Below are 26730 nucleotides of genomic sequence, written 5' to 3' on the forward strand. Positions count from 1 at the left end.
GACTGGTGGCCCTCAGGTGAGAGGCTGAGGGAGGAGTCCAGTGTGACTCACAGGTTTCTGGCTCAAGTGCCCAGGGGATGCGGGTACCACTGATGGAGACTTTTCTGCCAGAAGAAGAGCAGGCTCGGGACTTAGAGGTGCTCAGGATAAAGGTACTGAGTGCGACCCCTAGTTGGGGAGGGCCAGTACCTAGTGGCCATCAGGGATCTCAGGAGAGAGGTATAGATGTTGCGGGGTGTTGGAGTTGGGGAAAGGCGTCGAAATGAACCGAGGAACAAAATGAGTAAGCTGGATTCTTCAGGAATGAGGATCAGGGGATAGGAGGAGGGTTTAGGAAGGGAGATGGGATGCTAGAGTCTGGCAAGAGCTGTCCAAACTGGAACCTTCCTGTGGTTCTCCCGAGTGTCCCACAGTGGGGCTTGCTGACTGGTCTGACTAGTGCCTGTCCTAAGCTGTTGACCCTCCTTCCTACGAACATGGGTTTGCTTTTCCTGTGCACCTCAACTTTCTCATACTTCTGAGTCGGTTGTTTCCACAGGGCTCTGCAATTCAGGCCAAACTCCAGTATCTTCGAATCCTGAATGAACTTCCGACGTTCACGGGCGTTTTGTTCAACACTGTGGGCCTGGTCAGTGAGGGCAGTGAGGGGGAGGGAGCCCTTCGGGGGCGCTTGTCCTTGGCTGGGGGGACAGGAGGGACTCCACTGGATCTTTCATGCTCTGTCCTTTTCCTCCTTCTTCTCCCTCTTCCCTCCCGTGGTGCTCTGGTCCCGCCTCTGGTTAAATGGTTAAAGTAGGAGGCAAAAAAATAAAATAAAAAATTTCAGGAATTCCCCGGCGGTCCAGTGACTAGGACTCCGCGCCGTTACTGCCCAGGGCCCGGGTTCGATCCCTGGTTGGGGAATTAAGATCCCGCAAGCTGCGTGCAATGCGGACAAAAAGAAAAGATAAAATGTAAAGTAGGAGGCTATATTTGTTTACAGTATCCCTCTAGGCTCTTTTGTGCCCCCTTTTCTCAATTTCAGAGGTTAGCAAACTTTTTTTATAAAGGGCCAGATAAGTGAATAGTTTAGGCTTGGCCGGCAGGCCATGAAGGTCCCTGTCGCAACTACTCAGCCCTGCCATTGCAGCATGAAAGCAGCCGTCGACAACGCATAGACAAATGGGCCTGGCTGTGTTCCAATATCTCTTTGTTTACCGACACTGAAATGTGAATTTCGTGTGATTTTCACATGTCACAAAACACGGTTCTTTTGAATTTTTATCAAGCATTTAAAAATGTATAAAACCATTCTTAGTCCGTCAGCTGAACAAAAACTGGCAGAGGGCTGGATTTGGCCTGTGCGCCAGAGTTTGCCGACCCCTGCCCTGTTTCATTGCTCTTACCCATATTCCCTCAATCCCCTAGCCCAGATGTCCCCCCTCCCTGCCAGGGCCTTCACTATAGCAACGCTCCTCTCCAGCGGGGCACAAGTGGTCCCCCTAAGACTGTGCCCCAGGCTAGTTTACCCTAGTGAGCTTTGGTGAAAGAAAATTCAAATCATCTTGCTGACTGGATCCAGGTGCTTGTCATGCTCTGGGGAACACGCTGTCATGCTCGTGGGGCAACTGATGGAAAGCCGCTTATCGAAGTATCTAGAGCAGATGGAATAGGTTCCTCGGGATGATGTTAATGCCAGGGAATGGGCCGGCAAAGGGCTCAGGCTTGATGGCGCCAAGGAGCCTGTCACGACCACTTAAGGGAATCCAGTCCATCAGGCGCAGAGGTGGCCATTTACATACTGGGATTTGAGGATTACGGAAAGCCCACTGCTGAAATTCTTATAGGTCATTCCTATGGGGTAAGACTGCTGTAGTGCCTATTAAAGGGCACATATCTTCTTAGGGAGGGAGGTCCCCCTCCACCCCTCCAGTCATTAAGTGTTAACCAGTCAACCTTTAACACCTTGGGCAGAGTTACTTTGTCACTTCAGCTTTTAGCACCAGGTGAGAAGTGCAAGTTCAAGTGGCTGTTGGTGAGGGAGGGTAAAGACCAAACACAGGATGCCACCTGTTCAGACAGAGCACCAGGTGGGAGACTTGAGTGGCCCAAGGCAACAAATGGAAAATCCCTGGGGCTTGGTAGGAAGAGGGTGCTTCAGAGGCACCAAAATAAACCTATTTGACGATTTTGCTAGAACCAGCCCTGCTGCTGCCCTCTTCAATCTCCCTTCTGCTGAGGCTAATGTGTCCATTTGGACCGATGATCCGGGGCCCTGGCCTGAGAACAGGGGTGTCCCAGACCATTTTCCCCTCGAGGTTGTCCTCTGGCCCTGGCACTGAGCTCCAGATGTTTCCAGACCTTCCAGCAGAACCGGTCCAATGCCTGTTTTCTATTTCCTCCTCCCGCCTCCTCTCCTCACTTCCTCTGCCCTTCTTCCTTTGAATGCTGCCCGCCACGCTGGGGCACCAGGATGAGAAGCAGTCGGCCACCACCCTCCTAGTGGGACCCCGTCATGGCATCAGCCATGTTATTGACCTCAAAACCAACCTCACCACTGTGCTGTCCGAGTTCAGCAAGATCAGCAAGATCCAGCTGTTCCGGGAGAACCAGGGCGTGGCCCGGGTGGAGACCAGCATCATGGATGCCAAGGTAAGCACGGCTTCGAGGGGCTACTTCTTCCCAGGAACAGGCCTTGGGAACAGAGGAAGAAGTAAACTTGAGAAACAGAGTGTCATCCCATTAGGTGAGGTTCAGTGATTCTGAAGTGGTTCAGACCCTGGGCCTTTGGGGGCTCATCTTTCTTTCTGTTCTCAACCCTCTGGGACACTGTCTTGATCCCATATTAAGGTCAGGCGGTGCTAGGGAAGGCTAGAAAGTGTCTGATCAACCTGTGACAGGTTTTCAGCAATAGGCAGGGGGATTGGGGAACTTGGAGCTACCTCCCAGTCCATTGCTTCCCAATCTTTCTCGTGTCACAGCACACAGAGAAAATTATATTCAGGCGGGACACTGGGTTAAATGAACCAGCCCCGGGGACTCTGGCCACCCCAGGCCCCGCCTGGCTGCCCCCGAGGCTGAAGGGATATGTGCACGTCAGCTAGGGAGCCCTGCCGTAGGCGTGCACACTTGGATCCATGGAGGAGAGGGTGTCTGAGTATGTGGACAGAACCAAGGGGGCCTGGGGAGACGAAGCAGGCAGAACCTCGTCCCCATTTCACCTCCCAGAGTCCAGCTCTTCTCGAATCTTAGAACCTTCCCCCTAGATCAGCTCATTCAGACTGGCAAGCAGCTGTCGCCTGGGCAGAGTCTGACAGCCGTGGTCAGCCGCCTCCTCCATGGCTCTCCTGTTTGAACACCCAGTGACCAGTGTGGGTGGCGGAAGGCCTGCCTGCCAGCTGGCGGATGCTCTTAGAGGAGGTGCAAGTTTCCTTTCTTAAAGGATTTCCCAGGGGGAGATATTGTTAGCAGATTAACAGGTGGAATGTTTGCTGTTTCTAAAAGAGCAAACTATTTATTTGTGTCTTTGTGAAACCCAGGAAGCTTTAATATGTTAAGTTTTCCACCTGTGATTCACAGGCTTCCCATTGGTTTAGGAACCTGCCCGGAGCTGGTATTTAATTGGCTTGTGGCCACTGCCTCAACCAATGATTGCTGCCCTCCTCAGATGTTGCCGGGTAAAAAGCCAAACGGACAGGTAGGGAAGCGTGGGAGGAAAGACGAGACATGCAGGGGAGATATGGCTTCCTGAGAAATAAAAAGGGTTTAAAACTGAGAAACAGCTTTCCAACCAAGTCGCCTATGTTCTACGAGTGATTCTCAATGTTGGCTACACAATAGAATTTCCTTGAGAGCTTTTAAAAAATACAGATGACTGGACCCTACTCCCAGAGATTGTGATTTAATTGGTCAGGTGCAGCCTGAGCATCAGGATTTATTTCTTTTTCAGTTCCCAGGTGCTTCTGTAGTATAGCCAGGTTTGAGAACCACTGACCTCTGGGTCCAAAGCTCTGGGAGGAACCAGCCCAAGCAGGGTCAGTGGATGTTGCCTGAGTGAGGAACACTATTCTCATTTCTAGGAGTGATCTGGCCACAGTTGTGGGCATGAATGCTGCCCAGGAGGGGTCTCACTCTTACTGGGGAGACTCACAAAGGCACATGACCTGCCTTAATCACACCACATTGGAACATGTATGGAGTTCTGGAATCAGACAGACCAGGTTCAAATCCCAGCTCTACCACTTCCTAGCTGTGTGGCCTTGAAAAGGTGTCCTAACTTCTCTGAACTCTGATTTCCTCAACTGAAAAATGGAGTGCCTTCCTCCAAAGGTTGTCCTTCAGGATTAAATGAGAAAATGTAGGTAAAACGTCTTAGGACACTGCCTGACACAGAGTAAGTAGTCAACAAACGAGACCTGTTATTTTTGCCAAAGCAAAACAACAATGAGGAGAAGTTCATATGAAGTAAAATTTTGTAGGTAAGTGTGGTGTGGAACATGGAACAAAAGAAGATGAAGGGGTTAACCAGAACTGGCTTCCCACAAGAGGATATTTGAAGCTGGATCTTGAAGTGATAGGCATGGATTAGCAGAGAGAAGTGGGATGTGTTCACAGGAAGAGAGTAAGCACAGAAATAAGTAAGCCATATGTGCAGGTCGATAAGCATAGTTGCTTGGCTGGAGAGGAGAATAATGAGAAAAGAGATTGGAGAGAGATTGGCAGTGGGCAGAACAAGCTGGTGAAAAGCTTCGAAGGCCAGTCCGAGGAATTGAGATTCAATGTGATAGAATAGTGGGAATCCACTGTAGGCCCTTGAAGACAGGAGTGACAGGATGAAAGCTGACTGGGACCAGTGTACCAGATGGACGTTTGCAAGGCTAATGCCAAGCCAGGGAGGCGGGGAGGGGATCGCAGTGCTAGTGCAGGAGTGAAGTGACAAGGGCAGGGCCTGAGCTGGAGGAATAGCAGTGGTAATGGAAAAGAAAGAGTGAGGATGAAACATAGAGTCACTAAGAGTGCATGCGTATCCCCTTACACATTCCTGTCTTGCACACACAAAGCACAAGTCATACCTAACCCTTACTGCCTGCTGCCTATATCCTGAGTGCACTGAACAACAGTGCTGTGCACACAGCACATGGACGGTCCAAATCGTGGGTGGGTGAAGAGGTGAGAGCCTACATCGCAGGATAAACAGGACATCGTGTTGGTGCATGGAGGGGGCTACGAGAAGGTTGCACTTTGCTGAGTGAGTGCTGTGGAGGCAAGAACTCAAAGGTACTGGTCCCCTGGGACTCAAGGACTGTCATCTTGTACCCTTACTCCTCCAGGCCCCTGGATTCCGATTTTTTTTTCCTGTTTTCAGGGATGCTAGCATGAGGTAAGGCTACCCCAAAGCCAGTCCCCTCCCTAGCTGGCATCCCAAAGTGCTGGCTGCCTTTGAGCTCCCAGGGCACCCCAGGAAGGAGATGGGGCTAGAGCATGTCAAATCAATGCCTGCTGTACCTTCTCAGGGCTGGCCATGCCTCCAACTCCATTCTCCTTTTCTCCTTTTCCATTTGAAGATGGCCTGGGCATATTTAGTTACAGTTTTCACTCAGCTTACTTGCTCTTAGTGGGGCAAACGTGAGGTAGCATGCAAATATCTTTCTTCAGGAGACAGCACAGTCTGGGACTGAGACAGCTCTGGGCCATTACCGTACCCCATTACCACAGAAGCCCGTAAGGGGGGAAAAGAAACCATCAAGGGAAAGTCCCAAGGGATCTCTTGTGGGCCAGTGTGTCTCCTCTTCTCGTGTTTGAGCCTTATTGCTCTCGTGCTTTCTGTCGGGACAAGCATTACATTAGATGTCATGATCATTAAAATTCTATTTAAAATAAAATGTTGTTTTTGAAGATTTCTAAGAAAACCTATCCGGTCTCTTTGCTTGCCTGCCTTTGATTTGATTTTTACCCTTGCTGGCAAAAATTGCTTCTGTGTCCCTTTTGCCACCTGCATTTGGCCGGTGCTGGGGCCCGGTGGGCTGTGGGTGGATGCAGACGAGAGGCTGCTGATGTGCTGTGCTGAACCAGTTCGGGCTGTGTTCAGCCCTCTCTGGGCACAAGGTTTTGCCTTCATGCTGTTTTTTCACCGACATTGGGCCGTATTTGGGGTAAGAGAGAAGAGGGGAAATTGAAGGCAGACAGTTAAGTCAATCAGCCAGTTAGGCACTCGGCCTCTGATCTGTCCATTGGCCAGCAGACCAGCCAGCCAGGCAGCTAACCACTCAGGATGTCAGGCTAGTAGGCATTCTGCCTGTCCTGCAGACAGCTCGTCAGCCAGGACATCAGTGAGTCAGGCTACTCTGCAGCCAGCTAGTCTGTCAGTCTGTCCATCAGTCAGTCAGCCAGTCAGCCTGTGCTTTGGTCCAGTGGTCTCTCATTCTGTTTGTCAGCCAATGCCATTTCCTCAAAGAAGCGCCCTCCAGCTTCTGAAACCAAAGTAGTCACACATGCACACATTCACACCCACCCATCCACCCATACCCCAGTCCAGGATATTCTCTGTTCTGGTAGGTCTCTCTACTTTTCCTTCATAGTGCTTATCATACCTTGTAATCATATTCCTCTGTGTGATTATTTCATTTATGTCTCTTTTTTTTTTTGGCTACACCACGAGGCTTGTGGGATCTTAGTTCCCCGACCAGGGACTGAACCCAGGCCACCACAGTGAAAGCGCTGAGTCCTAACCACTGGACTGCCGGGAAATTCCCTTCATTATGTCTTATTTCCTGATGGTTTATAAACTCCACGAGGGCAGGACCTGCGTTGGCCCCATTCTGGGATGCACAGCTGCATCTCTCAGTGGGTCACGTGGTCCATGAGCCATCTAGCCAGTGCGTAGCAGCTTGCTGGGTGTACAGAGTGGGGCACGGGAGCATTTCAGTCAGAGGGAACAACATAGGTTAAGGTATGAATGGGTAAAACAACAAGGCCTCTCTAGCACCCTGTAAATGATGTGGTGTTGTTGGACATACGGTGAGGGACAGCGGCAGGAGGAGGGCAGAGTTAGTGGGAGATATGCTTGGAGCTATAGGTTGGGTCACAAGAGGCTTCGTGTGACGTTGGAAGGCAGTGGGTTTTAGGTGATGTGCTATTAAAGATTTTAAGTGAGAGTTGCGTTTTAGGAAGACACTCAGGCAGCAGTATGGAGGTGAAGTGGGTAGAGCCTAGAAGCAGAGAGGCCGATCAGGAGGCTATTGAAGGTCTTGAGGTTAGTGTGTCCCCACCTTTTCCATATCATGAAAATACCACAATTTGTACGGCCCACTGGAATAAACAGATGAGGCACCTTGTGGCCAGAGGCAACAGGACCCAGAGGCTGAGGGGCTCAGGATCTCAGCACACTTGTGACCCGTTCACATATACCTTGAGAAGTTTTGGCCTTGGAGGAAGACGTTGAGGGTCCGAAATAAAGCAGTGGCAGCGGGGACGGCCATGATGTCTGTGAATGCTCTGGAGGCCAGCTTAGCAGGTCTTGGGACCTCACAGTAATGGCGGTAGCAGCTATCCACACCCAAACCTCTGTCATTGGTGGTAGGGGGTGAGGCAGAAAGGAAGGGCATCTTATTCTCCCCCCACCCCCATTCTATTCCCCTTCTGTCTCTATTTTGTTGTACCCAGAGTTGACCATTCTGTTGTGATTGAGAAGCGTGAGTTAACTGGAGGTACAAACATCCCCCCTGCCCCTTCCAAATCATGACCCAAAGGTAACATCTCATCCCTGGTCCCTTTCTCACTGGAGAAAGGAGCCATTGCTCTTCCGAGTACGGATGGTTCCTTTTTCTTCCTGATGGTATTGAATGAGTTCCATAGGAGCATCACTAACTCATTGCCTGTGGGGCAGAATCCGAATGCCTTACCGTGGCGTGCTGTATAATTGGATGAACAATAACTATTAAACAACTCAAGATAGGATTCGATCCAGCACAAGATTGTATGATATAGACCCAGCACTGTATGAGCTCTGAGACAGGAAGAGTTCAAGGGGGAAATAGACTAGAGATGGTGACTTTGGGATCCCCAGCTCAAAAGTGAAAGTTGATGCCCTCGTGGAGAACTGAGGGCTGAGCACTGAGCCTGGGACATCGGGTGGGGAGGTTGCACGAGAAGAGAGAGAGATGGAGGCGGTCAGAGATTATAGAACCAGAGCACAGTGTCACCTCACAGAAACAGAAGCCAAGAGAAGAATTTCCAGTGGACAAGGAGATCACTGTTGACAAATGAAACAAGCTGAGAGGTGTGAAAATGAATACAGACAATTGTATTTAACTGGAAAGAAGCTTTTCTCTTAGATCAGGTGGCAAACTATGGCCCATGAACCAAACCTGACCCGCCACTGCTTATTTCTGGAAACAGTTTTCTTAGAATACCGTCACATCCATTTGTTTAGCTTACAGATGATCTATGGCTTTTCTCACACTACAATAGCAGAGGTCTTGCAGCACAGCCTGTGTGGCCCACAAGGCCTAAAATATTTACGATCTAGCCCTCTGCAGAAAAAGTTTGCCAACCCCTGGTCTATATAAGCTGAAAATATTCAACTCCAGCTATGTGTCAGGATCCTGAGAGATAGCAAAGAAAACTGGTACAACTTTAGCTAAAAGCTGAGCTGGTTTGGATTCAGAATTGTTCCCAAGGTGATGATCCAGCCAAAGAAGGCTAGTCTAGTTGGTGACCAAGTTCCATCAAGTCTTCATTATGTCCCTTTTTACTGTCAGTACCCTAGTGGGGGCCCTAATCACCCCTCACCTCACTCCTCACCCCTCACTAGTCAGAGAAGAGACTCATTCCCTGCTCTTAATTCTTTTAGCTCTTAATGCCTGGTCCGGGAACCCTCAAAAGATGAGATGACCCACAACCCCATGGCTCCCTCTTCAGCCAGTCTTCAGTGGTCTTTATCTGGAGGCCACTGCCCTATGGCAGGGAGAATACTCTCGTGGCTGACTTCAGTCTGACCCAGTTTTATTTTCAAACCATAAAATTACAACGCAGATATTGGGAAGGTTTCTTAAAAAGCTGCTGATTTTTTTGGTATATCATTGCCAGGTCTCTGAAGCAGTCAACTAGCTAACATCAAGATTAATTTGACTGATTTGGGGTCAGGAACAGAAGTCAACAGGGTATGCTAGTATTTTCCAACGTGGGTTAAACAAACCAAAACAGAAAAAGCAACCCTACTACCATGAGATGTTCTATGAAAATAGATTTTTCCATCAAATAATTGGAAAAAGTTGGAATACTAAAGCCCTCTTGAAGTTTCACAGTGCACGTTAATATATTAAAGGATCTGAGAATTCCCATAAGTATAACTATCTGCATAGCTTTGTTTAACTCAGCGTTTCACCACATATTTGACCAAGGAACTCTTTTAAGGAGCACCAGTTAACATCGTGAGAGAACTTTGGGAAACAGAGGAAAATGGGGAGAGCATGAAGGTCTGAGCAGGACTGCAGACCATAAAGACTTTGTGGCCCAGAAGACACAGTGAGAACCAGATTGCACAGTGTCCATGTCCAGGGAGCTGTTCTGGGTACCATAGCGGGTTATAGCAATGAGCAAGAGATAGTTTGTGCACTTGAGGAACTTCCTGTCAAGGATGTTCCCCAACCTAGCCTAGACTCCCAGGTTCAGCCCTGCTCTCCCGGCAGGCCTGCACATCTGCTGAGCCCCAAAAAACCCAAACAGCCACACAGCAGTCATGTGATGCTATATTATTTTAGTCTTTTTCAGTAAAAGTGGTTCATTAAATGTGTAATTAAGGGTTGATTTAGTTTTGATACCTGGGTAAGAGTTTACTATAAATAAATTCTCAAATCAGAAGAAATTATTTGTCAGGCTATGTGCCTTAATTTGGGGTTCAGAAAGTATGTTCTCATAACTATGCAAGTCATCTTGCCTTTGCTGTTGTTCTCCTGGACACGCACCTGCTCCGCTCCTTCCTGTGTCCTCACATTTCGTCCCATGTCTTCCCCAGCCTCTGGTGCTGTTGATGGAGTGGCCCGAAGCCACCAACTTTGCCTGCCTGATTGCGGGGTACTGCCGCCTCCTGCTGGATTCCAGGAAGATGGTCTTCTCCAGGCCCGCTAGCCAGCCTCTTCCACCTCCAATGATCAAGGCAGGTAGGGCTCAGTCTCGGTTTTCAGTGTAACAGAGGCCCTTTGGACCCTGGAGACATGGAGGAATGCTCACCCCATTCTGCCAGCGCCTGGTTTACCAGGAGCCCATGCTGTACCACTGCGTCCTACGTGGCACAAGACAGTGGAAAAGACAGCTGGCCTTCAGATGGGCCTGTCCCACAAAGGATGCCTGTGACAATACCTTGTGTCTGAGTTGATCAAGGAACGTAAGATAAAAATAGCAAACGAGCAATACATAGAGCCAATGCGAGAATTGCATTGGATCTAAGGCAAAGCTTTAGAGCTACAGTGATCTAAGAGAGATGCACGGGTGTTCTGGCTTCGTTGAAAGTGGAGGTGGAAAATGAAGCTAAAACCTTTCTTTGTCCATCAGAGTCGGCATTGACAGAGCTGCCTGAAGTAAGAGGCCAAGGAAGGCTGGGGTAGGAAAGGCTGTGCAGGCCCAGAATGCAGTCCAGCAGGAGGCTTGGAGATAGGAGGGGACGATCACTAAGAAGAGGGTCAAGTGCTGCCCCCAAACAGAAGGCTTCCCAGTTAGGCAACTCAGTACAGCCACCCCTCAGGGCTGTCCTGGTGATGACACAAACAGGGGCCTCAGGACAAATCGGCCCAGTCCAGATGCTGCTGCCCCGAACCAAAGTAGGAGGAGAAGGGGGAGACCCAAAGAACAGGTACTCTACATATTAGATCCGAGGCTTTCCCCATCCCTGCACCCAAACATCACGGGCGGAAGCTGAGACTGACCACCCAGGAGTCACCCTCCTCACGTGCTGATGGCTCCATCCACTTGCCTTGCCGCTTGACTCTTTCTTCTCTCTTCAAGGCTGTCTTGGTTTACGGCGTAGTCACATGTGATCTAGAGCGAGGAGTTTGAGAGTAGAAACACTCCTTTTTTTTTTTTTTTTTTTGGTTGTGGGGGGCACGCTGCACAGCTTGCAAGATCTTAGTTCCCCGACCAGGGATCGAACCTGCAGGGCCCCCTGCAGTGGAAGCGCGGAGTCCTAACCACTGGACCAGCAGGGAAGCCCCTAGAAACACACTCCTGATGGATGACCAGCACCCCGTGGGCCGTGTACCTACACCCACCCTCTCACCTCATGATCTCTTCATCACGAACGTCGTGACAGGCCCACGTTTACATCTCATCACGTCCACAGGAATTAGAAGGCAATCCACCACAGATGTGGGAAAGGATAGGCGGCCTCAAAGCATATGAAGGAGGCTCCACATAGAGAAGCAAAGGAACTGACTTAGAATAGAAGCAGCCCAGGGGCTGAGCTGCCACACGCCTCCAGGTGAATAGCTCTGAAGCAGGTGGCCATCTGTCCTATCAAACCTCTGATGGCCAAAGGAAGGCAAGGCCAGCATTAGCTTTGTCAGTGTCCCCTGTGGTCTTCCTCTCTGTCATCACACCCAATGATACCTCTTACTGAGCAGGACAGAGAGGAAGAAAGGGAAGAGGGAAGCTGTTCCAAAGGCAAATCGATTTCTCTTGGAGGTGTTGCAGCCTGGAAAGGAGACTTCTAGAAATGCTGGGCATGGCTTTAGAGCCCCTCTCTGATTCCTGAGAGCCCCCTTGGGCCTGCAGAGTGACGGGGGCTCAGGCTGCCTGTAGCACAAGGCTTCTCTGTCCATACAGGAGCCACATGGACAACAGTGGTGTCCCTGCTGTTTGCAGTGCTTCACTTCCCCAAGGCCCTGAGTCCACGCTTGGGGCCCAGATGTGTGGCATTTGGGACTGTTAGACGCTGGGTTCAACAGCAGCCACCCAGTGCTCTTGGCCAGTGGGACAGGGTGAGCCGCACAGCTCCGCTTCTCGGGGGCTGGTATGCACATCTTATCCCATGGCCCCAAGGACGGGCAAGGAGGAAGCAGCACCACTGAGGAGACCTCTGCCCAGGCTACAGTGAGGGGCCATCAGTCCCTGGTACAAAGTGAGATGGGTTTCCTCCATTGGCCCGCACTTTCATTTCAGAACAGAAGCCCCAGTGCTAACTGTTGTTTAGCAAAGGCCTATAGGGAACAGGAATCCTGCCAACCTCAGCTGGGCTTTTCCCTCGGGGGCCAAAACTCCAGCCTACTGAGGGCCTGGTCTCTCTGGCCGGCCCTCTACTCTCGTTCCTCTGCAGCTGCTGGCTGCCAGCTAGCCAACTCAGTGCTCAGCTGGCTGGGCCAAAAGGATGCTGTTAAACCCACAAGTGGAAAAAGGAAAGCATCACCTCTCCTTTGAGGCCGAGAAAACAAAAGGAAAAGGGGGAAGTGGGAGGGAAGGGATTACCTCTTAGGCTTTATCAGGAGTTTCCCCACAGTAGGTATTTCATTTATTCACCCAGCAACTATTTCTCGAGTATTCATTATGTGCCAGGCATTGTGGATAGAGCCATGAGTAACAGATGTGGTCTTTGCCCTCACCAAGCTTACAGTCTAGTGGGGGAATATGGACAGATGATTAAAGGGATAACGTCAATGCAGCAAGTACATTTGCATTTATTTAGGGGAAATTCAGCTGACACAACAGAACAACACCTGGGCTTGAGAAAGGCTCAGACAAATACCGGTTCTCCAGCTGTACCGCTGGTGGGAAGTCCAGAGGCAGCTACCATCTCTCCAGCCTTGAATTCGCTTGTGTCCTGGGGAAATCCAGGAAAATAAGGCTTTGGGGGCCCCAACTGGGACCACAGTTGGAGGAACGCACTCTACATGTTCTCCCATGGTTAGAAAACAGTTTGGTCTAGTGAATTGAATATTCTGGTTAAAGGCTACTACATAGCCCATGCATGGCTTACTGATTTTCATGAAGTTAAAACTGCACAACATGCAGAGTGCTAAAGCTAGACTGAACATAACAGACTCTTTTTTTTTTTAATGATGATTCAGAAAGAACCTGAATGTATTCCAAGTCTTCTAGGTCATTATAACCAGTAATGATCATCGGACTATAGAATACAGCAAGGCCAAGTAATAGAAAGCTGGTTGGGTCAACATCGTGCTCTGTGTGTGTGTGTGTGCGTGTGTGTGTGTGTGTGCGTGTGTGTGTGTGTGAGATATATATTTGAGCATATATATATGCTGATCTACTTGGATCACCGTCCTGTTTCTTTGCAAGCATTCCTTTTAAGTCAGCCTTCCGAGTGGTTGAGTACACAGCCACAGACTAGGGCATCCCTCTTGGGGAAAGCTGATGAGCAATTTACAGCAGATTCACAACCTGAGAGGCACGCTGTCCCAGCCATCAGCCTACCGCACTTGGCTTTACTGGCATTTCTAACCTGTCCAGAGGAGATTTGGGCTTTTCCAGGCACATTTTCTCCTCCACACAGCCCCATGCTGCTCCTTGGATCTGCAAATCACAGTACCGAGTGGCAGGCTGTGCATCACCTGGCCTTGATAACCTGATGTCGGGAGATGTTTCCATCTTGCAGGGAGGGAAGCCACCTTCAGACTTCCAGATCTTGTCTGAGAGAAGTCACCACCTGCTTATTGGACATGCCCCTGGGAGCCACCTCTGATGGCAGCTTATTGCCAGGCTGGCTATGCTGATTGTTCAGCTGTGTCACAGGGAGTTAGCACGGGTACATGGCCAGGACCCATGGACAGTGCCTGCGGGTAGAGACTTCCTGAACTGATAGTTTGTGCTCCTGGCTCAGTGCTCCCCTAGAGCACTTCTTACCTAAGGCACAGAGGTCATTACATACTACTCCCCCAAATGACCCAGAATTCCCTAGATACAGCCACTGTGGTCTAAACTGAACCCACTCAATGTGGTTACATTGACTGTATAGAGAGGCAACATGGTTTATGGAAAACAGCAGGGGTTGGGATCTGAAATCAGAAAGACTTGGGTTCCAGTCCCTGCTCTGCCATATCCCAGCTGTGTGATCATGAGGATAATAATAGTTCCTACCTCATGAGGGATTGACAGGATCATGTGAGATAAACCCCATAAGGTCCTTTCAAGTACAGAGCACATTTTTGCTCTTTTTATAATGATTGGGAGTTCATCATGTACCCAGGGCTGTGCTTTTTTTTTAAATAAACAACTTTATTTAGACATAATTTCTAAGCCATAAAATTCACCCATTTAAAGCTCACAACTCAGTGTTTTTGAGTGTATTTAATATATTCACAGAGTTGTACAATCCTTGCCACAATTTTTTTAATAAATTTATTTATTTGTTTATTTTTCGCTGTGTTGGGTCGCAGGCTTTCTCTAGTTGCGGCATTGCAGTTCATTGCAGTGCGCAGGCTTCTCATTGTAGTGGCTTCTCTTGTTGCGGAGCACGGGCTCTAGGTGCACGGGCTTCAGTAGTTGTGGCTCGCTGGCTCCAGAGCGCAGGCTCAGTAGTTGTGGTGCACGGGCTTAGTTGCTCCGTGGCATGTGGGATCTTCCCGGACCAGATCTCGAACCCATGTCCCCTGCATTGGCAGGCAGATTCTCAGCCACTGAGCCACCAGGGAAGTCCCTTGCCACAATTTAGTTTTAGAATGTTTTCACCCCTTCTAAAACAAACTCCGTACCCATTAGCACTCATTCCCCATTCCCCCACCCCCAAATCACCACCCAGCCCTAAGCAACCACTAATTGACTTTTCTGTCTCTATAGCTTTGCCTATTCTGGACATTTTGTATAAATGGAATCATATAATATATGGTCTTTTTGTAGCTTGGTTTTTTCACTTAGCATAATGTTTCAAGGGTCATCCATGTTGTAGCATGTATCAGTACTTCATTTCTTTTTGTTGACTAATAATATCCCTTTGTATGGATAGACCACATTTTGTTTATCCATTCATCAGCTGATGGACATTTGGGTTGTTTCCACCTTTTGGCTATTATGAATAATGATGTTATAAACATTGATGTACAAGTTTTTGTAGGGAAGCATTTTTTCATTCCTATTGGGTATTTATATCTAGAAGTAAGATTGCTGTTCTATGTTTAATTTTGAGAAACTGCCAAACTGTTTTCCAAAGTGACTGCATCATTTTACATTCCCATCAGAAATGTTGGAGGTTTACAATTTCAACATATCCTTGCCAACACTTGTATTGTTCATCTTTTTTATTATATCCATTGTAGCGGATGTGAAGTGGTATCTCACTGTAGTTTTGATTTGCATTTCCATAATAATTAGTGATGTTGAGCATCTTTTCGTGTGCTTATCGGCCATTTGCATATCTTTTTTGGTGAAATATCTATTCAAATCCTTTGCTCATTTTTAAATTGGGCGATTTGACCATAAAAGAGAGTTTATTTCTGGACTCTCAGTTCTATTCCATATAACCTATAATGTCTAAGCCTTATGCCAGTACCACAATTTTGATTACCATTGCTTCGTAGTTAAATTTTAAAATTGGGAAGTATGAGCCCTCCTACTTTGTTCTTCTTTTTAAGATTGTTTTGGTTATTCTGGGTCTCTTGTGATTCCATGTGAATTTTTGAATTAGCTTATCAGTTTCTACAAAGTCAGCTGGGATTCTGATAGGGACTGTGTTGAATCTGTAGATCAATTTGGGAAGTATTGCCATCTTAGCCATATTAAGTCTTCCAGTCCATGAACATAGAGTGTCTTTCCATTTATTTAAATCTTCTTCAAATTTTTTTCACAAATGTTTTGTAGTTTCCAGTATACAAGCCTTGTACTTCTTTTATTAAATTTATACCTAAGTATTTTATTCTTTTTGATGCTATTATAAATAGAATTGTTTCCTAATTTTACTATTAGACTGTTTATCGCTAGTGCATAAAAATACAATTGATTTTTGTATATTAAGCTTTTATCCTGTAACCTTGCTGAGATTATTAGTTCTAATAGCTTATTAGTGGATTCCTTGGGATTTTTCCTTATATAAGATCATGTCATCTACAAATAGAGATAGTTTTACTTCTTCCTTTCCAGTCTGGATGACTGTATTTCATTTTACTGTCTAATTGTCCTGGCTAGAAATCCAAGTATGGTGTTGAATAGAAGTGGTGAAAATGGAAATTCTGGACTTTTCCTTATTTTAGGGGGAAAGCTTTCAGTCTTTCACCATCAAGTATGATGTTAGCTTTGTTTTTATTTACTTGTTTGTTTGTTTATTTATTTATGGCTGTTTTGGGTCTTCGTTGCTGCGCGCGGCCTTTCTCTAGTTGCGGTGAGCGGGGGCTACTCTTCGTTGAGGTGCACAGGCTTCTCATTGTGGTGGCTTCTCTTGTTGCGGAGCATGGTCTCTAGGTGCATGGGCTTCAGTAGTTGTGGCACACGGGTTCAATAGTTGTGGCTTGCAGGCTCTAGAGTGCAGGCTCAGTAGTTGTGGCACACGGGTTTAGTTGCTCTGCGGCATGTGGGATCTTCCCGGACCAGGGCTTGAACCCATGTCCCTGCATTGGCAGGTGGATTCTTAACCACTGCACCACCAGGGAAGCCCAGCTTAGGTTTTTTATAGTTAACCTTTATCGTGTTGAGGAAGTTCCATTTTGTCGAGTTTTATCATGAAAGGTGTTAGACTTTGTCAAGTGATTTTTCTGTGTCTATTGAGATGATCATGTGGCTTTTGTCCTCTGTTCTATTAACATGGTGTATTACATTAATTGATTTTTGGATGTTAAATCAACCTTGCATTCCTGCAGTAAATCCCACTTGGTCATGGTGTATAATTCTTGGTATATGTTTCTGGATTCAGATTGCTAGTATTTTGTTGAGATCTATATTATATTTTGTATCTAAATTCATAAGAAATATTGGTCTGTAGTTTTCTTGTGATATCTTTGTCTGGTTATGGTAGCAAGGTAATATTGGCATCACAAAATGAGTTGAGAAGTATCCCTTCCTTTTCTATTTCTTGGAAGGGTTTTTGAAAAATTACTATAAATGCTTCTTTGAGCATTTGACAAAATTCACCAGTGAAGCCATTTGGGCCTGGACTGACTGACTGACTGACTGACCTGATTGATTTGGGGAGAGTTAATTACTAATTCAGTTTATCTTCCTGTTATTGGCCTATTCAGATTTTCTGTCTTCTTAAGTCAGTTTTGGTAATTTGTGTATTTCTAGGAATTTGTCCTTTTATCTCAGGTTATCTAATTTGTTGGCATAAGTTTATTCAAAATATTCACCTTATAAATGATTCCATACCTGTAGAGTCAGCAGTGATGTCCCTTCTTTCATTCCTGATTTTAGTAATTTGAATCTTCTCTTTTTTGCCTGGTCTGTACAGTTAAAGGTTTGTTATTATTATTGATGTTTTCAAAGAACCAACTTTTAGTTTCATCGATTTTTCTCCATTTTTGTATCCTCTATACTTTATTATTTCTTTCCTTCTGCCTGTTTTGTTTTAGGTTTAGTTTGTTTTTTGTTTGCTTTGTTTTGTTTTGTTTTGTTTTTGGCTGTGCTGTGTGGCTTGCAGGATCTTAGTTCCCTGACCAGGGCTTGCACCTGAGCCACAGCACTGAGAGCGTGGAGTCCTAAGCACTGGACCACCAGGGAATTCCCATAGTTCGCTCTTCTTTTTCAAGTTTTGTAAGGTGGAAGGTCAGGTAATTGATGTGAAATCCTTCTTCTTTTTTAAATGTAGGTGTTTATAAATTTCCCTCTAAACCCTACATTAGTTAGATCTCATAAGTTTTCATATACTGTCTTCATTTTCATTCATGTCCAAGTATTTTCGAATTTCCTTTGACTCCTCTTTTGACCCATTGGTTATTTAGGAATGTTTTATTTAATTTCCACGCATATATGAATTTCCCAAATTTCCTTGTTATTAATTTCTAATTTAATTCTGTTGTGCTCAAAAAACATACGTTATATGATTTCATTCCTTTTAAATTCATTGAGGTCTATTTTATGACCTAACATATGGTCTGTCCTGGAGAATGTTTCAGGTGTACTTAAGCTGAATGTATATTCTGCTACTGTTAGGTGACATAGTCTATAGATTTCTATTAGGTCTAGTTGGTTTATAGTGCTGTTCAGGTCCTCTATTTCCTTGTTGATCTTCTGCCTAGTTGTTCTATCCATTATTGAAAGTAGGGTATTGAAGTCTCCAACTGTTGCCGTTGACTTGTGTATTTCTCCTTTCAATTCGACTTGTGTATTTCTCCTTTCAATTCAGTCAGGTTTTGCTTCGTGTATTTCAGGGCTCTATTGTTAAGTGACAGCACCATGCTTTTGTGATGGCTGTAAGCACTAATGAAAAGCAACACTGACACATTGACCCTGTCCAGCTGGAATTTGAAGGGCATTTGAGATTTTTTTTCCCAGCATCTTGAGAACCATGATGAACTATAGGGTAATGGTTAAAAAACATGGGCTTTGCATAAAAAGAAACGAAACTGAGTTATTTGTAGTGAGGTGGATGGACCTAGAGTCTGTCATACAGAGTGAAGTAAGTCAGAAAGAGAAAAACAAATACCGTATGCTAACACATATATATGGAATCTAAAAAAAAAATGGTCATGAAGAACCTAGGGGCAAGACGGGAGTAAAGACACAGACCTGCTAGAGAATGGACTTGAGGATACGGGGAGGGGGAAGGGTAAGCTGTGACAAAGTGAGAGAGTGGCATGGACATATATACACTACCAAACGTAAAATAGATGGCTAGTGGGAAGCGGCCGCATAGCACAGGGAGATCAGCTTGGTGCTTTGTGACCACCCTAGAGGGGTGAGATAGGGAGGGTGAGATAGGGAGGGTGGGAGGGAGGGAGATGCAAGAGGGAAGAGATATGGGAACATATGTATATGTATAACTGATTCACTTTGTTATAAAGCAGAAACTAACACACCATTGTAAAGCAATTATACTCCAATAAAGATGTAAAAACAAAGAATGTATATTTCAAAAAAAAAAAAAAAAATACACTGTATATAACCTAGGAAATGAGAGAAAGGCCCCCAGGGTATGGTTGCGCTTGTTTTTCTCTGTTGTTTTTTTTTTTTTTTTTTTTTTTTTACACTCGCCCACACAGCTTTACAAATGAATCCAGAAATAGGCACCTGGCTCCCTTTTATCTTCTACAAATGCTGATTCTTGTCTTCTGAGGAAGTAGTGCCTACTTCCTTCATAAACAATAAATCAAAGCCCTAAAATTCACTTGAAAGACAGCAAGTTTTGCACTTGGTTAATTTCTTATTTCACCTTGTTATTACTTAAGGCCAGAAAGCATGTGGTGTGTTTCAGCAATTATACTCCAATAAAGATGTTTAAGAAAAAAAAAAAAACATGGGCTTTGTAGACCCTCAAACCTGGGCTCAAATCCAGACTGCCAGGGCATTCCCTGGCGGTCCAGTGATTATGACTCTGTGCTTTCACTGCCAAGGGCCCAGGTTCAATCCCTGGTCAGGAAAGTAAGACCCCACAAGCCACGTGGCGTGGCCAAAAAAAAAAAAATTAAAAAAGAATCCATACTGCCATTTACAACTCATGTGACCTTGTGTAAGTCACAAAACGAATGGATCAGTTTCTTTGTCTGTAAAATGGGGATAATGATAGCACCTACCTCACTGGGTTGCTGTGAGGATTAAATAGGATCATGTGTATGACCTTAGCCTAAGTTAATGCCTGCCATCTGTCTGTCTGTCTGCTGATAGCAAAGGGAATTGGCATTGTCTGAGTATATTCTCACAGATAACACGGGAAGGGGTCCCCAAAACAGACTAAAAGAGAGAAACCAGAAAGAAAGCATTTGTTATGGATAATTCTCAGATGCACACACTTACCATTGTTTAAAACTGTTGACCAGAACATTTTGCTACATGTATGTAGAGCAGGCAGGCTAGCCCTGTATGAATACAGAGAAATGCTATGATTTGAGGAATTGACAAAAATGCTCCCCCCACCCTCCTCCCACATCCCAGCGTATCCCTCATATGCTTTACACATTCAGATGCACTGAATTTTACTAGTAGAGCTCTATTCTTTTTTTTTTTTTTTTTTTTTTTTTGCTGTACGCGGGCCTCTCACTGCTGTGGCCTCCCCCGTTGCAGAGCACAGACTCCGAATGCACAGGCTCAGCGGCCATGGCTCACGGGCCCAGCCGCTCCACGGCATGTGGGATCCTCCCAGACCGGGGCATGAACTCATGTCCCCTGCATCGGCAGGCGGACTCTCAACCACTGTGCCACCAGGGAAGCCCGAGCTCTGTTCTTTTAGGGTCCCTCCATCGAAAATCCTCTTTGAAATACACACTCTTGGGACTGTACTAGCCTATTTTACACTTGCCCACTGAACCACTACTAACCTGTCAGATTCATTTCCTTCTGCCTCAAGAGATCCAGCATAACACGAGTGTAACAGAGCACTGGGGGTGGGACAGATTCTGAATAGAGTGGGGTTTGAGACAGGGACAGTTCCAGGGGGGACATAAAACAAACCTCACCCTAGAGCTGACTCTCAGACCAGACATACCCGTGTAAGTGTCCAGCTGTGCCCAGATATCAAGGTGTTCACCCCCACCCCAGCCCATGCCTTTTCCCATTTCACCGGTGATGGGGCTATTAGCAGCCCAGGCCATTTGATTCTGCTCACTTTACTTTCAGGGGCAGCAGCAGCATGGCTGCCCCTTCCCCTCCTCTCTAGCAGCCAGATAATGCTCCCTCTCAGTACCTACCACCCAACTGGGCACCAGAGACCCAGGCCCGAGACTCCAAGGAAACTCAGCCACAGTCCTCAGCACCAGGGCTCATGTGTTGATTCTCTTTCTGGGTTTAGATTACATGCACAGCGCCCACCGCCCTGTCACTGGGGGCCACCTGGGGAAAAAGGAGAGTAGTTATGTGGGCAGCATGGGCACCAGCCCCAGGAAGTCGAGCCGCTGCACGCCCCCGCCTGCCGACTCTGAGCTTGTCAGCTTTTGCTACCTCCACATGCGGGAACAAAGGAAGGATCAGGAAAGCCGGACAGATGTCAATGAGAACTTAATCTTCTTTGAGGAGACCAGGCCCCGGACCAAGTCTGACCCCACGTCCAAGAGTTCTGGCCAAGGTTATGATGTGATCCCTGATGACTTTGATGCAGCTAGCCTAGACCATGAGCCTTGTGCCAGCAGGGCCCGGTCCTACACTTTGGAAAATTCCCTTGGGGCTGAAGCCCTGAATTTCTACTGTGACTCTTGCAAAGCCAAACTCCAGGAGCATCTGGGCCCTCGCAAAGGTGGGAGGTCTGGCTCCTCTCGTGACAATATGGTAGACTTGATGTCCCTCCCACCCCCCGGGAGTGAGGAGGAGGAAGAGGAGGAAGATGAGAGCACTTCGCTGTTGCCTTCCATTGCTGCCCCACCTCCTGGTTTCCGAGACAACAGTTCTGATGAAGAGGACCCCAAGCGCCGGGCCGTCCAGAGCCAGGAGCAAGGACGCCACCTGCGTGGGCTCCTGTATGATGAGATTCCGGTGACACTGATTGACAGCGTGCAGACCCGGACAGTCCGAGATCATGCCCAGGAGCTAGATGATGCCCTGGTGTCCACTCTGCAGGCTCTGGAAGCCCTGGCAGCCTCAGAGGATGGACCACACCCCCCAGCCCCTCAGACTGCAGGTAACAGCGCGTTCCTCCTCCCTCTTGCCTCCCTTTCCTTCTCCTGGCCAGGCAGGCCCAGCAGGTGACATTTCTTCTTCCCAAGCAGAGGTCAAAGTCAGCGTGGTGTGTCAGGGCAGTGCATGGGCCAGAGGCCGTTCAGGTAGGGTCGGGGGGGCGACGAAGCTGCGGCAGGGATCTGCTGCTCAGCCCCCGCTAGAGCTCTGGCTCTCACCATTCCATCGCTTTGGAAATGTCTTGCCGATGGACCCCAGGCATTGGGGCCGTGACAGCTACGGAGCCAGGCCAGGATGGAGGATCAGAGCAAGATTGTGAGAGCTATAGAAGACAGGCAAAGAACATCCAGCATGCATATGACTGGAAGAAAAACAAAATGACCAACTAACCACCTAGGGACCTGGGATCAGGGGAGCCAGGAGCCCTCACCGCTCAGGGCTGAGGCCTTTATCCGCCTAAGAGCTTTGGCTCTCAGTCAGACGCATCCAAGTCCTGGCTTCTTCAACACTTTCAGTGTCACCTTTGCTTTGGCACTTAACCCTCTCTGAGCCTCACTTTTGTCATCTTAAATGGATTTGAGAACAATAGTCCTATCACTGTAGGGTTGTTGTGAGGATTAAATGAGATCATTCATGCAAAGTACATAAACACTTCCTAGCACATAGTAGGGACTCAGTAAGTGGTAGCCACTATTATTATTATTTGGTGGGCAAACTATACAGCATGCATGCTATTCCCTGTTATAGACCCACGTACATCCATCTTGTAGACAAACACGGATGTCAGACATGCACCCATAGTCACACATACATCCTTCCACACACATACGCCTTCAAACAAAGAGGTCAGTGATACAGTGACAGGAAGGAAATTGGGAGGAATAAGGCATATGAGAAAGCCTGTGAGGCGAGGGCAAGTGGGGACAGAGAGGGTGAAGCAGTTGGGGTCAGAGGGAGCCTCGCTGACCAGGGCGAGTACCTGCCTCTTCTGTATGTGAGCGCATCCTTGGTGTCGGGCGGCCCCCATGTGTTCGGCCCCCAGGCCTGGCATTTCTCTTTGCTCAGAGTCTGGAGCTCCAAGCACTGGCTGCTCCCAGGCTAGAGGCCCATGTGATAGCCAGAGAGAGGCCACGCTCAGCTAAATGGCCTCAGCTGCAGGGACTGTAGGCAGGCCTGGCCAGATGAGGAGGGCCAGAGAGAGAGGGAGCTCTCTTTGCTGGCTCTCTTCGGGACAATTAACACAAATTTCCTAGCTGTTGAATCTAAAAATAGTGATGATTAGCATATTGTTTTGCCTATGATTTGCATGTTAATTTGCCATCAAACTGCCCAGATCTTCTCTAGGCCTCTTTTGTTTCTCTTTCGGATTCCGGCCCTTCATCACCCCTCTCCCGGCTTGCCTTTCTTTGTCCCCTCCCCTCCCGACCTCCCACCCTCAGCCCTGCAGGCCCCCCAGGCCTGACGGGATTTTTCCAGCTTGAAATCCTGCTGACTAACCTCGACCCTCATAGACTCTCTACATATGGTTGGAAAGGACTTGACACGAGTAAATGCTGCAGACCCTATCCCTGTCCCTCCAGGTCTGATTGTGCTGGCCACAATCACCCCTGAATCATCGCTGGACTCGGGCCACGAAACCAACTCTTCGGAGCTCACGGACATGTCGGAGGTGATGTCAGCCATGAAGCAACACCAGAATACCACCTACTTCCTGGCCCAGCATCTCAACAAGGACAGCCTCCTGGCCCGCAAGGACCTGCCCTTCCGGATCCAGAGCTGTGCAGCCCAGGCCGTTCTCACGGCCCCTTACTCTCTCGGGCGCCTGGATCCCAACCCATCCCTCCAGCCAGCTGTCACAGGCCAGAGTCCTGGCGCCCCTGGTGCTCGGAGGAAGGTGCCCCCGTCTGAGGCGCAGCCACAGCACGAGCAAACGTACGCCCTGGCTGTGGACCCAGCACTGTCCCCTCAGCTGAGTGAGCAGAAGAATCTGAGCCTGCTGTCCCCAGTTCCTGAGGACAAAGGGCCTGGCCACACTCGGGCAGGCCTAGAGATGTCACTGAGGGTGGCCACACCGTCCCTCAGTGAAGAGCAGGTCCCTGAGCTAAGGGAGAGCCTGCCCAAGGAGGTCAGGTTGAGCCCCAAGCTTATCCTGGACCCAAAGGGCAGTGTGACCCCAGCCATCATCTCGGCCACCCTACAGCAGGTGGTTCATACTAAGAGTTTATCTGCCCCTGGCGGGGCCTTAGGGAGCCCCCCCAACAGTGGGGAGAGGTTAGAGGCCAGCATGGGGAGGTCAGAGGTCAGTATGGGAAGGCCAGAAGTTAGCATGATGAGCAGCAGTGCCAATAAGAATCTCAAGTTCAAAATGAGTCCCAGTGCTCCAGAGGCCTCACGGAATTCCCAGCCGCAGCTGAGCCCAGAGGTCTCTTCCGGCTCCAGAGCACCCACAGGCAGCCGAGCTGATAGCCTGCACCTCTCCTCACAAGAGGACAGGCTGCTTATTCAAAGTTTCCCTCCCAAAAGCTATCTTTCTCGAGCGAGTCGAGAGTCAGTGGGCAAGCAAGGTACCGGGGAGGTGGCAGGCAAGGGCGGGCCTGAGGGTGCTAAGCCTTCCCTGCACAAGCAGGGCACCATCTCCGGCCAGGGGGAGAAGGGGCAGCTGGAGAGCACCCCCCAAAGCAGCAAGCTTGAAGACACCAGCCTGGTCCCCCGAGCCGGCTACCCCATGGTTCTGCAGAGCCCCAGCTGCCCGCCGCGAGGCCAGAGCCCCAGCTGTCAGCAGCGAGGCCAGAGCCCGCTGAGGCCTCAGGCTGCCAGCCGGCAGGTGAGCACCATGCCCTCCAGAAAGATCGAAACGACCCTGGATGGAGCCCACTTGGCCTCCGAAGGCCCCACCAAACCCAAATCGTCCCGGGGTCCTTTCCGGCTCCGCAACTTATTCTCCGCCACCTTCCCAACCCGCCAGAAGAAGGAGACCGATGAGCGGCAGGCCCAGCTGCAGAAGGTGAAGCAGTATGAGCTGGAGTTCCTTGAGGAACTTCTCAAGCCACCGAGCCAGGGGGAGCTGTCGGGCACCGAGTACCTGCAACCCCCAGCTCCAGGCCGCTGCAGCTGCCAGCTCCGCAGCAGCCCCGTGCAGCAGGGGCCCGGCATGTCCCGAGAGCAGAGGCGCAGCTGTGATTGCAAGCGCATGTGCCGGGGGGCCCGGCCTCAGGCCCCCCAGACGCCGGTGCCTGGCCTCGGGGGGAGGGAGAGGGCCAGGGTCCCCCCTACCCAGAGGCAGCCAGAGGCCGGCCCAGGCTTGAGCCTCGGCAGCCCCACCAGTGTCCGGCGCATCCGCTCCACCAGCCTGGAATCCCGAGAGTGCCGATCGGACCCTGAGAGCGGGGTTTCATGCCTGACCACATGTGCCTCGGGGGGCGAGTGTCTAGGAGCTCCCAACTACAGGAAGCTGATGCGCCGCTACAGCATCAGTGAGCTGGACCAGGGCGACAGGGCCTCGCTGACCTCGGATGTCTACCCGCACCCACCTCTGGGCATGCTGCCCAGGGAGGCCAAGGAGGTAGAGGCAGGCCACCCCCTAGGCGTGGGTCCCAAAAGCAAGTCGCTGGAATCCCCGACCCTGGGAGACCCCTCCTACGTCCACGTTGCCCCTGAGACCAAAGGCCCCAGACAGATGGCCGTGTTCTCACTGCCGGAAGAGGTGTACCGGAAGCCCGCGGAGCTGGACGAGGACAGCGAGAGCGGCAAGTGCTGCTCCATCCGCTACTGCTTCTACTACCGCAAGTGTGACATGGCGGATGACACCAGCGATGGCAAGGACGAGCTCTCCTACTCCATCCCCATGAAGATCCTGCCCGGCATGAAGCTGGACGAGCAGGTGGTGCCCGTGGTGAGCAGGACCCTGCAGGTGCTGGATGCCGCCACCTGCAGCAGCCCGGAGGCCTCCCGCACCCAGGAGATCGACCTGCGGGTGTCCACCTTCGAGGGGAGCCTGGCCAAGATCCACGCCCTGCGGGCCCATGCCTACGGCCTGCCCGACGGCTTCCTGGCCGCCCGGCTGGACACCAACGAGCTGCTGACGGTCCTGCGGCAGTGCGTGGCCAGCCCCGAGGCCCGCGCCCCCAAGCCCTATGTCTCCCAGATCTCTGAGTACAAGCTCGAGCTGGCTCTCAAGTTCAAGGAGCTGCGGGCCTCCTGCCGCCGTGTGGCCAACGTGGACAAGAGCCCCACTCACATGCTGGCGGCCATCACGGGCAGCTTCCAGGTGCTGAGCAGCCTCATTGAGACGTTCGTGCGGCTGGTGTTCATCGTGCGCTCTGAGGCCCAGCGCCAAGAGCTGCTGGCCAAGGTGGAAGAGGTGGTGAGGAACTACACCTTCCTGCTGCGCGCAGCCGAGGAGTCCACCGCCCGGAGCCTTAAGCAGCAGCAGCAGGCAGTCGCCGCGGGTCACACACCGGGCTCCCCCGCTTCAGCGACTGTTATGAGCACATTCACCCGCTCCTTAAAAACCCTTATTAAGTAGGCCATCTGCCCGGGCCTGCCCCCCTTCCCCAACTGTGGCCCCAGGTTTGAGCTTTGTGGTCTTTGCATCTTGTGGTGAGTATAGGTGTCTGCTGGGCCAGTCAGGGTCCCAGAGCCCTCAGTCTCCAGGGAGTGACAGCTCCGTGCATTGAGGCAGTCCCCGAGGGCTCCCGGCACCTGCCACCCTGGGTATCCTCACCCCTTCCCTGGCCTCTGGGCGTCACTGTGAGGGCCAAGGCCCCCCCCCCCACCCCGGTCACTACGCCTGCCGCAGAGCTGTATTGCCTCTCTTCTCTAGGGCTGAGACGTGACATCAGGTCCGCTTCCTGCTCCATCGTGGGAGCCGGACGGAGGCGGGCCTAAAGCAGGAGGCCCGTGGGCCCTGAGCTCCTCTTGGCTCCTGTGCCTCTCTGGGGAGCTGTGGCAGTAGCAGCAGGCCACAGCGCCGAGCGAGCGGAGAGGCTCGGGCACACAGTCCAGACGTGCCCGCCCACCCTGGGCTCACACTCACTCGGCAGGAGCCACCCTGGAGGGCCTTTT

General features: G+C 49.6%; 1 protein-coding gene across 1 annotated transcript in view; it reads left to right on the forward strand.

The window, feature by feature from the left end:
* FRMPD3 (FERM and PDZ domain containing 3) overlaps window positions 1-26191 on the forward strand; it is a gene marked incomplete at its 3' end in the record, with an annotated part of 57684 nt that extends 31493 nt beyond the window's left edge. The window contains exons 10-14 of the mRNA XM_079727628.1: window positions 539-628; window positions 2452-2631; window positions 9995-10139; window positions 20849-21670; window positions 23247-26191. Coding sequence (XP_079583754.1) covers window positions 539-628; window positions 2452-2631; window positions 9995-10139; window positions 20849-21670; window positions 23247-26191 — 4182 coding nt within the window. The remainder of the gene's footprint in view (window positions 1-538; window positions 629-2451; window positions 2632-9994; window positions 10140-20848; window positions 21671-23246) is intronic.
* Between the last annotated feature and the right edge of the window lie 539 nt (window positions 26192-26730).

This window comes from Hyperoodon ampullatus, assembly GCF_949752795.1.
Source record: "Hyperoodon ampullatus genome assembly, chromosome: X".
Taxonomy (NCBI): Eukaryota; Metazoa; Chordata; class Mammalia; order Artiodactyla; family Ziphiidae; genus Hyperoodon; species Hyperoodon ampullatus.